This window comes from Citrus sinensis, chromosome 7, assembly GCF_022201045.2.
Source record: "Citrus sinensis cultivar Valencia sweet orange chromosome 7, DVS_A1.0, whole genome shotgun sequence".
Taxonomy (NCBI): domain Eukaryota; kingdom Viridiplantae; phylum Streptophyta; class Magnoliopsida; order Sapindales; family Rutaceae; genus Citrus; species Citrus sinensis.
The window spans coordinates 5,973,903-5,987,641 of NC_068562.1; the positions used below are offsets into that span (position 1 = coordinate 5,973,903).

The 13,739-nt window shown below is 34.7% G+C and overlaps 2 protein-coding genes across 8 annotated transcripts; one reads left to right on the top strand and one right to left on the bottom strand.

Annotated features, from left to right (window-relative positions):
• Window positions 1-135: 135 nt before the first annotated feature.
• LOC102615172 (long chain base biosynthesis protein 1) lies at window positions 136-8,446 on the top strand. 7 transcript variants are annotated; one of them, XR_008056437.1, is made up of 15 exons: window positions 185-452; window positions 812-1,030; window positions 1,130-1,224; window positions 2,201-2,292; window positions 2,793-2,886; window positions 2,979-3,051; window positions 3,163-3,295; window positions 3,936-4,110; window positions 4,223-4,363; window positions 4,437-4,532; window positions 5,044-5,185; window positions 5,967-6,094; window positions 6,194-6,463; window positions 8,014-8,163; window positions 8,306-8,446. XR_008056437.1 is itself a non-coding variant. In XM_006466171.4 (13 exons), the coding sequence occupies exons 2-13, from the start codon at window positions 925-927 to the stop codon at window positions 6,368-6,370; spliced, it is 1,452 nt and encodes a 483-aa protein (XP_006466234.2). In that variant the 5' UTR covers window positions 136-285; window positions 812-924; the 3' UTR covers window positions 6,371-6,698. The 7 variants fall into 7 exon arrangements, 4 of the variants coding, with proteins under 4 accessions (XP_006466234.2, XP_006466232.2, XP_052300183.1 ...); XR_008056438.1 differs by lacking the exons at window positions 8,014-8,163; window positions 8,306-8,446 and adding an exon at window positions 7,410-7,561; XR_003065562.2 differs by lacking the exons at window positions 8,014-8,163; window positions 8,306-8,446 and adding an exon at window positions 6,554-6,698.
• A 1,861-nt stretch (window positions 8,447-10,307) lies between these two features.
• Window positions 10,308-11,866, bottom strand: LOC102614873 (probable carboxylesterase 18). The gene has a single exon (XM_006466168.4). It carries the CDS (start codon window positions 11,494-11,496, stop codon window positions 10,501-10,503), a length of 996 nt encoding a protein of 331 aa, XP_006466231.2. The 5' UTR covers window positions 11,497-11,866; the 3' UTR covers window positions 10,308-10,500.
• Between the last annotated feature and the right edge of the window lie 1,873 nt (window positions 11,867-13,739).

A 13,739-nucleotide genomic window follows, 5' to 3' on the forward strand; every position in this document is an offset into this window, starting at 1 on the left:
AAAAAAAAGGGGGATAAATTTGACGCAGGTAATGGTATTATTGAAATTTAAAATGGAAGATCGGGATGTTTTTGTAGGTAATCCGACGGCTGAGAAGATTTGGCAGCAATTTTCAAAAGCCAATCATTCAATGAAGAGATTCGATACGTAATCCCGTATTTGAACGTTCAGAAGGTTCAGAGTTTGGGAAAAAAATAAAATAAAAAAATAAAAATAAAAGGAAACTGAATCTGTGGGACAGAGAGAGAAGATGCGCGTATCGCCCTAGGCGTCATAAGTTAACAGGTAATGTGATATGTCAGTGCCATCGCCCTTGATTGATCTCTCAAATTTGACAACTCTGTTCAACTAGTCAAAGCATTTTACATCTTCTCAATTGAGCTCGAGTTCCAATCTGGTTCCTCTCTCTGTCATCGTTTAAGCATCTCCGATTTGCAATTCTTATCAAGCAAGTTCGTCTCTCCCTCATATCAAATTTTACATGCGTTTCTAGCTCGATTTATTGATTAATCTTCAATTTTATATTTAGGTGTATTAAAATGACGCTTTTCGTCATCTGAATTCGGTTCAAATGTCGATCAAGTTTGAAATCAGCTGCTTGAATTGATTAAATTTGATTTTTTTTCTTTATGCTGGATCGAACTAGCAAGTGTTGAAATTTGCACGTAATTCTCTCAATTTATATATTTTTCTCAATGGATCCGAGTCGACGTGTACCTTGTTACATTGACTTAATCTTAGTTATGTTACTTTCTGTTTAATTATGCTTTTGGATGCTAATTGTGGATATTAAGAAGCAAGATGCTTGCAGGGAGCAGGTGTCTGCGCCGAATATTGATTGTACATTAGCTGAGGCAGTGTACTGATTTCTTCTTGACTGATGGTTGAAGCCTCTCTGCTTGTCAAATTGCGATACTGAGTAGAATGGCATCTTTCATTTTGAACTTCGTTAATACTATGCTAAATCGGGTGAAATTGGCCTTAGATTCTCCTTCTGCCGGAGCGGTTGTTTTTGGAGTGCACATCAGCGGTAGGCTTCAAAATCCAATATACCTGCTAGTATTCTTGTCTGTTTAACAGCTGGACATTGTTTGATTTACTTAGATGTCTTTGCAATCTGATGATTCAGGTCATTTATTCGTGGAAGTTCTTCTTCTGGTGGTCATCCTTTTCCTACTTTCTCAAAAGAGTTACAAGCCTCCTAAGCGACCGCTGACAAAGAAGGTTTGTGCTGCAGTTTTATTATCAACTCTATATTTCATTTGTTCAATTCCTGTAAAAATGAAGCATTTGGGTTTCTTCTTTCAGTTAAGAATATTACTAATGGTAAGGGTGATAGGCACTTCTGTTATGATAGCAAGCTTAATATTTATTAGGTGGATTCTTATTCTACAAGTTTGTTAAAAGAAGCAATAATAGTAACAAGTTACTGGCAAATCTGTCTTGTATTCATTTTTAAGTATATCCTTTATATTGGATTTATCAAGAAGGGAGGTTGGTGACTGTAGTCAATTTATAATTTTTTCCATGGGCTTTTCTGCAAGTGTGGTCTTTGGATAATGTTCTTGACGTTGTATGGTTACACACATCACCATCTCTAGCTGCCAAGACCAGGTCTGTTTTGCTGTTTTATATGGAGAATGCTGAGTATTTTGACCTAGGCCTGCTTAAGTTGATTTCATTTCTCTCTGCTGCTGAATGAAACATATACCAATGCAATTGCAACTCTGTCTGATTTGAAATTCTAAAAGATTTAGTCAGAATTTCCTGAAAATGTTGCGAAAAACTGAAAATATGTGATTTTTGATAAATTTCTTGCTAGGATATAAATTAAATTCAAACTTTTCTGAAAGTATAAAATCTTTGTCCTGTGTTGTTATCTGTTAAGCATCATGACATTATCAAGAATTTCTCCATCTAACGTATGTGATTAAATGTATTTCTTCCTTTATGAGGTTCATCTGTTTATGCATGTATATTCAATTTGCCATTATATTTATTATCTCTCATTTGAGCTATATTTATCAAGGCTAAGTTATGGACATAGTGTTGTATGGTGTATTTTTAGATTTTAATTTGTACTAAATCTTTTGATTTAATATCCTATAAAAAAAAAGTCTTTTGGTAATACCACCTATTTTGGTGTTGGTTATCTTGCATCTTACGAACATTGCTTAAATATTTTGCATGATGACCGTAGGAAATAGATGAGCTATGTGATGAGTGGGTTCCAGAATCCCTTATTCCACCGATTATAGAAGAGATGCAATGTGAGCCTCCAGTGCTGGAAAGGTGAAAAAAGAAAGTTTTTTTTTATGGTAGAATTCTATTTGACTCTTGAAAAATTATATTTCTTGTACTTTTATATTATATATTATTTTCTGGCCTGCCATCTTGGATTCAGTGAATACCGTCTATCTTCTTATTATTAATTTTATGTTCCTTTTTTTTCCTGCTCTCTTTACATCAGTTGAGTTTCTTTCATTGTCATTACTGCAAATATCATATGAATTAAAGTGTAATTTACAAAACCAATGTTATTCGCATTACCTTTTCTTAAATAAATTTGATCTCGGTGTTTGTAAAAATAATTTTTCTTTTGTGTAAAATGTTTGTTTTATAAGATACTTGCAGGAAATTGTCATATTGAGATTATAAATTCTTTCTAGTCACTTATTGTCCAGAGTCATGCAACTTAAAATTTTATACACATTAAATATTATGCCCTGACCACACAGTAGTCAAATAGTATTCTGAAAGATAGCCTGGCTGATGAGTTGCTTTTTATGCAGTGCTGCAGGGCCGCATACAATAATTAGTGGAAAAGAAGTTGTGAATTTTGCTTCAGCAAATTATCTTGGATTGATAGGACATGAGAAATTACTTGTAAGAAAGACTGTTTTCATTGTCAAATTAATTTTTTCCCCATGATAATAGATTTTGTTGGATAGATCAGTCATAAAAATATTCTACCTTAGGAGTCATGTACCTCTGCATTGGAGAAATATGGTGTCGGCTCTTGTGGACCTCGTGGCTTCTATGGAACAATAGGTCAGACTGAGCTTTGCAACTACTTTCAAAATGGACTAAACTGAAGTTACTTTTGTTTTTTTTTTTAACTATATGGGCATGATGCACATTTTTACAAGTTTCTTTGTTCAGATGTTCACCTTGATTGTGAGGCCAGAATTGCTAAGTTTCTTGGAACTCCTGATTCAATCCTCTATTCTTATGGACTTTCCACCATGTTCAGTGCAATTCCCTGTTTCTGCAAAAAAGGAGATCTCATTGTTGCGTAAGTATTGGAGTCTTGTAAGTTAAACTTTCAGTGCTCTCTCTCTCTCTCTTCCCCCCCCCCCCCCCCCCCCAAAGAGAGAGTAAATTTAGAGTTTGCATTATGATTTAAATCAGTTATTGTAAGATGATCAGTATTTCTAACGGTAGTAAGTGGAAATGTAATTATTTCTCCTTTCTGTGTGTGTCATTGCTGTGGCCTCAATTTGTTGACCTAATATAATTTTTGTTCAATTTAGAATTTTCCCTTGCTAAATGACATTTCACTGTCCTTACTAATATATGATTACATCTAGAGATGCCAATTTATGACATTGGCGTTGATCTTGCTCTTTCATGATATTGCCTAATAACCTCTTTGACAATATTAAATGGAGAAACAGCTGTATTGGCGATTGGAAATTTTGAACCATATGGGATTAATTTGAGTTATAACTAATCAGATGCTTTAAAGGAATGATTTACATGGTTATAAGAGCAATACTTTAAGCCACAATGTTTCTTGTTTCCCCTATTTTCTAATATTTGATGGTACTCTTTTCATTAATTACTTGGTAGCTTCCTTATATTGGCTCAGGATTGGAGCTTTTGCTTCTTAATTAGTTTTCTAAATAGAAGTTGTTCTTGTTTTCTTCTTCCAGTGATGAGGGAGTGCATTGGGGAATTCAAAATGGCCTTTATCTCTCTAGAAGTACAGTTGTCTACTTCAAGCACAATGACATGGATTCTTTACGAAATACTTTGGAGAGGGTCACTGCTGATAACAAGCGGGCTAAGAAACTACGACGCTACATTGTGGTTGAGGCCGTGTATCAGGTATCCCTTGTGAAATGCTACATTTGCTACTTATGTCCTTGATGTTTAAATGTAATTTGAAATGCTAGAGTGAGATAAGAAATAATAAAAATTTTTATGCTAAAATTTGTAGAATTCTGGGCAAATAGCGCCGTTGGATGAGTTAATCAGATTGAAGGAGAAATACCGGTTCCGTGTTTTTCTGGATGAGAGTAACTCATTTGGTGTACTTGGTCGTTCTGGCAGAGGCCTTACTGAGCATTGTGGAGTTCCGGTATGTTCTGAAGATTTATTATGCTATTATTTTTGTTTTAATCTCTGTGACTTATGGTGGTATGGCCTTGTAGGTTGACAAGATAGATATTGTAACTGCTGCTATGGGACATGCATTGGCCACTGAGGGGGGATTCTGCACGGGTAGTGCTCGAGTTGTTGATCACCAAGTATGTAAATTATGCTTTATGAAAACCATCTAGATTTGAGTTGCAGTTTAATATTGTTTCTGAAAACGTTTCCAATATTGCAACAAGTCATAAACATATTAAATGCATTCGGTGCTGCATTTGAAAAATATGAATTGAATGAGATTAAATTCAGTCAAAGTTAGCAGCACCAACTTGCGGTTGTTTTATGCGTTTTTGGAAAATGAGATTTGTGAAAACATATTTCTACTCTATTTCTCAAGATTAATAGCACTTGACTTACTTTCATTCTTTTCATTCTCCAACAACTACTATCAAGAATCAAGATACACTACTAGGTCTAGGTGCATCCTCTGATCCTTCAAATGCAAATTGATTCTCTTTTCATTTCACCCAAAAGAAAAACAAACAAAAATGAAAGATAAAGAAGGTTGTGAAACAATACTGAAAAGTTCTGAACTATTAAGATGAACACGGAAATTTTGGCAAATGTTTATATCTTTATTAATTTACAAATGCTAATTACTGGCAGCGATTGAGCAGTTCTGGATATGTTTTTTCTGCTTCTTTGCCCCCATACCTTGCGAGTGCTGCAATTACTGCTATTGATGTCCTTGAAGAAAATCCTGATTTGATAACAAAACTGAAGATAAACACTGCCATATTGCGGACAGGTAGGTTTCTAAATCACTTTTTACCATCATAAACTTGCTTCATGTTCTGATCCCAAAAAATTTTTTTTTTTACTTTTTTGGTTATATATTGGTGTAAGCATTCATAAAGGTTGTTTGCATTTTCATATATAACATTGTGATGGCTTTTAAGAATTAGTGCTTGATATGATGTAAGACGTTATTTTGGATTATAGAATTTTGTTATTTTAGATCTTTCGATATTTTCTCTTTTAATTAAAATCAGTTATGGTATGTGTTTTAGTATTTTATTTCCATTATAATTGCGATTTAGTTTCTCTACTAAGTTAACTTATGGAAGTAGGTTTATTCTATTATAAATAGAAAGGTCTTATTATTGTTCTCATAATTTCAACTTCAATTATTCAATAAAACCCCTCTTCATAATTCCTTTGGGATTATTTATCAAAATCTCTCTTGTAGAGTCGTTTAGATTATAACGTCATCTAATCTCACTTTTAAACGTTGTCAAAATCTGATTGAGTTGTTTGGATTAGAACGAGATCTAATCACACTTCGATTAGAGTGTAACCTAGTCTGGTTGGCTTGGTCTGGTGTTAGAACGATATTTAGTGTTTTTCTACCCTATCAATTTGCTTCTGCTACCCCACCCTGTCATGATAGAGCATGCCTTCACAACAATCAAATCTTTTTTATTGGTAGCATGGAAATTGAATGATTCTTGGCAATTGAATGATTCTGGTGGTGTACCTAAGAACTGAATTTGGAGTTATCCTTGACTTTTTGTATTGGGCCACCGCAGGCTTATCGGATATTCATGGGCTCTCAATTGCGAGTAACCCAGAATCACCCATTGTTTTTCTCATCCTAGAAAAGTCAACAGGTTCAATGAAAAATGATCTACAGCTGCTTGAGGATATTGCTGATTGGGTAAGCATTGTTCTTTGGCGTCATACTTGAATCTTTATTTGTTATTTGTTTAGTCAATATCTGTGTTGATTCGGTTTTCTTTTGCTTTTACATTTGCAGGCTTTGAAGGAAGACGGTGTATTTGTTGTCACTTCGAAAAGATCAATGCTCGATAAATGTCGTCTGCCTGTGGGAATTAGATTATTTGTTTCTGCTGCCCATTCAGAAGCTGACCTGGTGAAAGCTTGTGAATCTTTGAAGAGAATTTCTGCAGTGGTGCTGAGGGACCGTAATTGAGTTATTCACACAGCATCTCATACTGCACCAGTTCCATTGCATCGGATATGTTTCTGAATTGGCATTCATCTGTCAAACAATTTTGTTATTCAGGTATGCTCCCAAAGGGCTGCAGTTGTTGATAATTGTGTGTCATTCATTGTATTCATTTTTAATTGTGTTTTTCTTCGTGCTGCTTCCCAGCATGGAGCATGTTCAACTTAGCTCGAAGCTTTTCAGAACGACAGAATTTGCTGACTTTTGTTAGTTAACAATAGAGAGATAGATGGTTTACTTTAGGGTAGATTGTTTACTTTACGGTATTAATAATTGCAGTTACCTTTGATTTTGTTTTTTCTTCTTTTTTTTTTGGGGTGGGTGGGGGTAAGTCTGCAGTTGCTGCAAAGCTTTTAGCATGGCTTTAGACAAACAGTAATGGTTTTGATGACTAATTAAAACTGAGCATGAAATTATCTACAACTTTAGCCTCATAAAGTTTTGAATGTATAAGAACTGATATCAAATTGTGTATGCCTAGATTTACCTAAACTCTTCTGCTATCTAACAACCGTACAATGATCTAATCTGAATATCTGATATACCCCATTAAAAATAAAATGAATAGAATTTTCTGGAAGTGTCCAAATGTTCTCAAGTAATCCAATTAATTTAAGAGAACTAAACTTATTAGCTTTAAGCTGGCTGCCAGCCATTTGCAAAATCACACGTAGTGGATCATGAACTAGCAGTTCCATGTTATATAGGATTCCTTTCTTGTGAATAATTGTGAATCCGATTCCTTGTGTTTTTAAGACCAATAAATAATTTGCTGAGTTGTACATGGGCGGGAGACCTCTGATATTTTGTAGGAAAATGTTATTTGCGTAAGGTGTTGTGCATGACAAATAAAATAAGAATACTTGCTTGTAAAGATAAAATTAATTAAATGAATGAATTTATTTCTTTTAAACGTTTGTTGTTTTCAGTGGTCACGTGTAATATTATGCGTCATTTCACGTGTAAATAGTATTACTCTATCTTAAATATATGTTGTTTCCAGGATATATTACGCCATTTGTGAGCGCCATGAAATATGTGTATATGAATTTTTCAAGCTTGTAATGGTTATGCCAATGGTCTCATAACCTATTGGCAACGCCTACGCTCTTAGAGTATATGGATTCAACTCATTTGAGTTTGGATAAAATAGAATATTGAGCTGCATCATAATAGACTTAATGTAAAATAATCATGATAGATTTTTTTTAATAAATATCAGTAAATTTCGATTGTAATATACATATAAAAAAAAGTTATATCACACTATGTAGTAATCAGAATCTAGCTATAAAATTAAGCTTAAAAAACAACACCTTAATTAACTTTTCACAGAAAATCAGTTCCAATACAGTGTACTGAAATTAATTCTAGCTCACAATAAAATTCGGAAAAAAAAAAAACTATGCAGAAATCCGTCTACGGTACAGAGCAACTTTAAACAAATGCATGGAAAGGATATCGTGACTATAACTGCAGTACAACACTTGTAATTTCTTTGATGAATTTAAAGATAATGAAGGGCATAGTATTCTGCTTCCAAGATGAATATGAAGCATCATATAATCTTTTGAACTCAAACTAATGTCATACTCATTTGGAAGCAGAGCACTTTAACTTTCACCATGATGATGATCACGACGATGATGATTAGAAAATCAAAAGGAATAGAGATGTTATTTAATCCCATCGTCTACCAATCCGAGTTGGTGAAAATTTTTATGCTGGTTTGCTGTGGATCATGCTCGATCACCAATGTGAGTGGTTTTTTGAACTTTTTTTTTCTGTTGTTTATACGTTTTGCTATTGCTTTTGTTTCTTTATTTGGGCTTCTTTTTTTTTTTTTTTTTGGGCTTAATTTGTAGCTATTGTTTCTGATGGGTGATGTTGTTTATCAAGTGAGGAGTGATTAATTAATAATGGATACATTAATCAGCGAAATGGAAGTTGAAGATTTGGAGGTGGACCGCGCTTTCAAACCAATCCTTACAAGTAACGTAACTTCTAGTGAATGTAACATGGATGTGGACCCAGCTTTCATATAAGTAGCTTTTACATGCTTTATAAGAATTGTAAGTTGGGGAGCCACTAAAGTATATTTAATGTAATTTATATCCATTTACATAAATAGTGTATGGTGTGGGGTTCACGCATTGTACATGTGAGTGATATAAATTATATTTAAATGTAATTTAACATTTACTTTGTAAGTTATTCAGACTGTAATCTAATAAACCTTAAATAAAAATATCTTAAAAAGTTTTTTTAAAAACAAAGGTTCTTTTTTTTCAATAAAGATGTCCATATTGCTTCCATAGTATTTTACAAAGGAGAAAGAATGCAACTGACTTCACTTAATCATTTTTAATTGAGAAATAATAAATTCCTAAGTATTCAAACCGTTGCTCTCATATTTGCGAGAGCAAGTGGTCCACCGATAAAAAGTAGTTTTGTTTGTTTTACTTACATATACACGAGGAACTTTTTTTTTCTTCTTTTCATTCGGTTAAACACATTTTACTTAAAAAAAATCATTCAAGAATGCATGAGATTTTAAATGAGAAAGAATTAACCATTTTTATACAGAAAATAGTAAAAGAAAAATTAGCAGAAAAACATAAAAAGACATAATAAAATTTTATCTTATAGTAATGTGCTATTTTTATACTATTTTGTATGCACATATCATTATTGTTCACTCCATGAAAGAGACCTACCTCAAATTATCTTAATTGAAATTCAATCGAGAATTCATGTGCATTAAAAGTTTGTTGTAATTCGTGGTTGATATAATATAATCGAAGGCCAATCCAAAAATATCAAATCTAAAGGGAAAACAAAAAAAAAAAATCTCTTACAACCGAAACATTCAACTTCAAAATTAAAAATTAATGGAAGTTATTGCAAAGGGGACACCTTGAATACGGCATCTTTAATGTCATTATAGTGCTTTGCTAAATTACACCTTAAGGAAAATACAATTCTTATAAAATATGTAAAAATTAATAGTATGACATTGATTAATATATTTTTTATTTTAATGGAAGAATTTTTACACTCACAATGTGTGAGTATAAAGATTTTTAGGAAATATAAAAGAATACACCGAATATTAAAACAGATTTAAAAATTTAAACAGTATTTTAAAAGATGAATATACACCGCATAATAATTTAGTATGTCAATATTAAAAGAAAAAAATAATAATAAGATGATTGATGAGCCATAAATTACATTCATTGAAAGTTAGTAAGACCCTCTTTATTACCGTCATTGATTGATCAGGGATGCAGCGCTGTATCACAGACTCCATTGATTATGCCTGCCACCTTGCCACATCTACAGTCTAATCCTAACAATCCAATTAAAGAACTTTGGGACTCTTCCCTCTGTTGTTGAAGTGGAGAAGTTATTTCCGCCTCTCACAAACTGAGTTGTGGGTCTCATTTGAGCCCACACCCTTGTGAGAGGCTGTAAGGTAGTAAAATCCTTTGTTATCTCTTTGCTCAAAAGAGATACGCATGGGAGTCAACTCACAAACCAATCAATTGGCTGTATTCTTAATCCAATCAATAGCCGACAAGTATTCGCACATGGTCTACAGATTTAAATAAAATAAGTTAAAAATTTTCACAACAATTAAATGCAAGACCACCTTTATTTGTACACTTACACAAACGTTTGATTATGCTCTCACTAACATTTGAATAAATAAATCTACCACACCCATATTAACTAGAGAAGATTGATTTTTGAATATTTGGTGATCAGACCTAGCGCCCTAAAATAAATCATCCACTGTGACAAAAATAATATCGATTAATTAGACCTAATAATTTTTTGATTACAAAATACCAATAACATTGTTATCATGATTACAAAAAACAACAATTAGCTATGCTTTGTTTTAAAAGAAAAATATTTTTATTAATGAAGTACTTTTTATTCATAGATTATCTCATTAAGCACACCGCATCTCACAATATAAATAGCACAATATTTTATACTTCTCCACAATACCGACGGACACCAAGGCATTCCTCCGTAATTTACGAATATTACGAGATTTATTATGTAAAAGTAAAACACACCACTTATATTTTAGATATCCTCTTGGATATAAAATCTTTAATTTGTGAAATTAACTGAGAAGCCTCGGGCAATTCCGGAAAAACATAAAACGCATGGATCATGTTTGGATACTCGATCAGTGTTGCTTCTTTTCCTGATTTTTTCAACCACTCGTAATATCTTCTTTGCCAATCCTGCAACGGGTCGAACCCCCCCACCACCACAACCGTGTCCGGATATTCCAAGCCCGAAACATCCACCGCGTTGGGCCCACTCACGTTCGATGCTTCGTGGTCTCGATTTGACCCGTCTGGCAAAAACGCCTTCCATATCCAGTCGGTTCGGGCCGTGGAGACCAAAGGCGACCCGGATAATCGGATCTCCGACTCGGTTCTCTCCTCGCCGCCGAAGAAGGGTTGGATCGAAACCAACCCCAGAAGTTTGACGAACCGAAATGGAGACCCAGAAGCCCGAAGTGCCACGTGGTGGGCCAAGTTGGCACCCGCACTGTCGCCCGCTAAGAAGCACCTAGACAAGTCGGCATTGGGTGGTAACACGGAATCGCGATGGTCGTCGAGGAATCTCAGAACGTCGAACCCGTCGTCGTATTGTGAAGGGTAACGATGTTCGGGACAGAGACGGTAGTTTACGGACACGACAAAAGCGGGGAATTTGCGGGCGAAACGACGGCAAACGGCGTCGTAGGATTTGGAAGCGGCGCTGAGGTAAGTGAAGCCACCTCCGTGGAAGAAAATGAGGACGGGAAGGGAAGGGGTGGAATCGGTGGGGGTGAAGAGACGGAACCAGAGTGGGCGGGAGGGGTCGACGGTGACGTCAGATGTGGAAACGGAGTTGACGGGGTTGGGATTAGGACGGCTCTTGACGTCCAGGAAGTTCATGAGACGACGGTTGATGGTGCCGTCAGGGCGACGGCCGGAGTCGCCGATGGCGGAGACGAAGGTCAGAGCAAGTCTGGTTGTCCATGGGATAGCCGGTTTTGCGGGACTGGTGGTTCCCATTCTCGGAGGGAAGCAGATGATGATGATGGTTAAAATAAATGGGGGGGGGGATTTGTTCTTCTATTTCTAAGAATCTAATAATAGTGCAGTTGTTCTGGTGGTATAAGCCAAAATGAAAGAAAGAAAGAAAGACGAAAATGTTACTTGTGGGGGTTGGAGTCAGCTACGTAATCAATTTACTCTGAACTGAAACCTACTTTTGACAAATGGGGGGCAGGCGACATTGATTGGCCATTTCTTTTACAAACAGCTGCTTGTTGGTTGCCACATCCCAACTACCTTTCGCTGCCACACAGTTGATGCTCTAGGTCTTCTAGGATGATATGAGCTACATGCTGGATTGTCAACTTGCCTTCGTGTTGTTTTTCATTTCTCGTGTCAATTTCAATGTTCAACTTCAAATGCCTTTACAAATTCTGTTGCATTTCCAAGAACCCACTCCAATCTCCGTTGAGCCTTTACCAATCTTACAATAGGCAAATGATATTAACGAAAATATAATTTATATTTAACGTATAAACAAAAGACTAATTATTATTATCATTATTATTTAAGAGAAAAAAGTTTAGAAAAAAATTTAGAAAATGAATTTTTGTTTTGACAAAAATACTATGAACTCAGTAAAAAATTTGTACTGATTTGCTGAAAATTAATTTCTCGAGAAAAAAAAAAAGAAGGTTCTTGTAGAAGCCCAACAAGTTCTTAGAAAAACAAACGTATCAACTTTCCTGCCCTTTTTCCTCACGGGGCGAAAAAACTAAAAAGCAGCTGAAAAAACAAACGAACAGATTGCAAGAACCGAAACTGGTTCAGTTACTTTCAGCCTGGAATTGATTCGAGTATCGAAAGTAAATCTAAAGTTGTCTGGCAAATTTGCCTTTATTCGGCGAAATTGTTTAGTATACATTCACGCATTCGTCTCTAATAATAGGGGATCAATTATTATGTACAATTTGTTGTACGGGCTTGGAGCAGTGTATCCGTCGATCAATAATTGTACTATACATTTATGTATTATTAAATATATTAAAACATAGATTATCGTCTAATCATAATCATATGCAGCCTTCTTGGTCATTTGTATTTGCTTGTAACGCCCCTCCATTCCTATAAATAAATTTATTACATGCGCCTCCATTATTGTTTGAAGATTAATCACTATCCATCTGCTCTACGAACAACCTCTCTCTTTTTGAAAAGCAACTTTTATCAACACAATCTTATAATAAATAGATTGACGCTTAGCTTTTTGCTTACCCACTACCAAAAACCCCATATCCAATTTGTATATTGTGTCACAATTATATGCTAAATCATAAAAAAATATAGAATTGACAACTATCTATGTTATTTTTTTTTATACGTATCGCACTACTCTCAAAAGACATGGTTAAAAAATTGAAAAGGAAGATTAAAGCTGCGATTAGCTAGCGAAAGCATAGAGATGAAGCTTTGATTTGAACGGAAACATATAATGGTTTCGGCAAATAGAAAATTAGTAGTAAATGAAAGAAACCTGCAGAGATCTGAACGTGGCAAACAAAGAGACTAACATAAGGAACGCAGGTCATGTGGATGGACAATCATATCTGAAATGCTTGCAATTGCATTTGTAATTGAAATATAAAAAAATAAAAAAAAAAATCTTTTGAAGATCTTTCCATTTCAATTTCCTAGGACTCACCCTTTTAAAAGTCACACCACTCATATGACATATATATGTAATATATTGTGTTTTGGATCGATCGATCTATAGTCCCAAAGAAAGGGCAAATTGGCTTAACCAAATCCACACACATCAACTCTTGGTTTTTTGTTTATTATTTCTTTAAATAATTACTCAATGTTAGTTTGTTACATACCAGCATTCTTCAACGGGATAAAATTGTACCCGTTAGATTTCCATTTATTTAAGTGGACCTCATTTATTTAAATGGATCCAACGACTGGTGCAACTGTGGCACGGTATCACAGTTGTACTGTAGCCTGACCCTCTTCAACGTTAAATTATTCTATTTGTGATGTTTTCGTTGCTGAAAATATTTGCTGATATCTTAGGAAAACATACCTTATATGAGTACGTGGCAGTCTCTTGACGGACCACGATACTAATAAGACAGCTCACAATAATCAATTATCATCATCATCCCAATAATTTTGTGAATCTCAAATCAATCACTTGGTACCCCACTTTAAAGGAATCAAGCCATCAAGGGCATAACTTAGACCTAACTTGCTCTTTT

Bases quoted from the DNA above. Each gene is read 5' to 3' on its own strand.
- LOC102615172 (XM_006466171.4), top strand. From the start codon at position 925: ATGGCATCTTTCATTTTGAACTTCGTTAATACTATGCTAAATCGGGTG. The intron at 1,031-1,129 runs GTAGGCTTCAAA...CTGATGATTCAG, and splicing joins TTTTGGAGTGCACATCAGCG to GTCATTTATTCGTGGAAGTT. The intron at 6,095-6,193 runs GTAAGCATTGTT...TTACATTTGCAG, and splicing joins TTGAGGATATTGCTGATTGG to GCTTTGAAGGAAGACGGTGT.
- LOC102614873 (XM_006466168.4), bottom strand. From the start codon at position 11,496: ATGGGAACCACCAGTCCCGCAAAACCGGCTATCCCATGGACAACCAGA.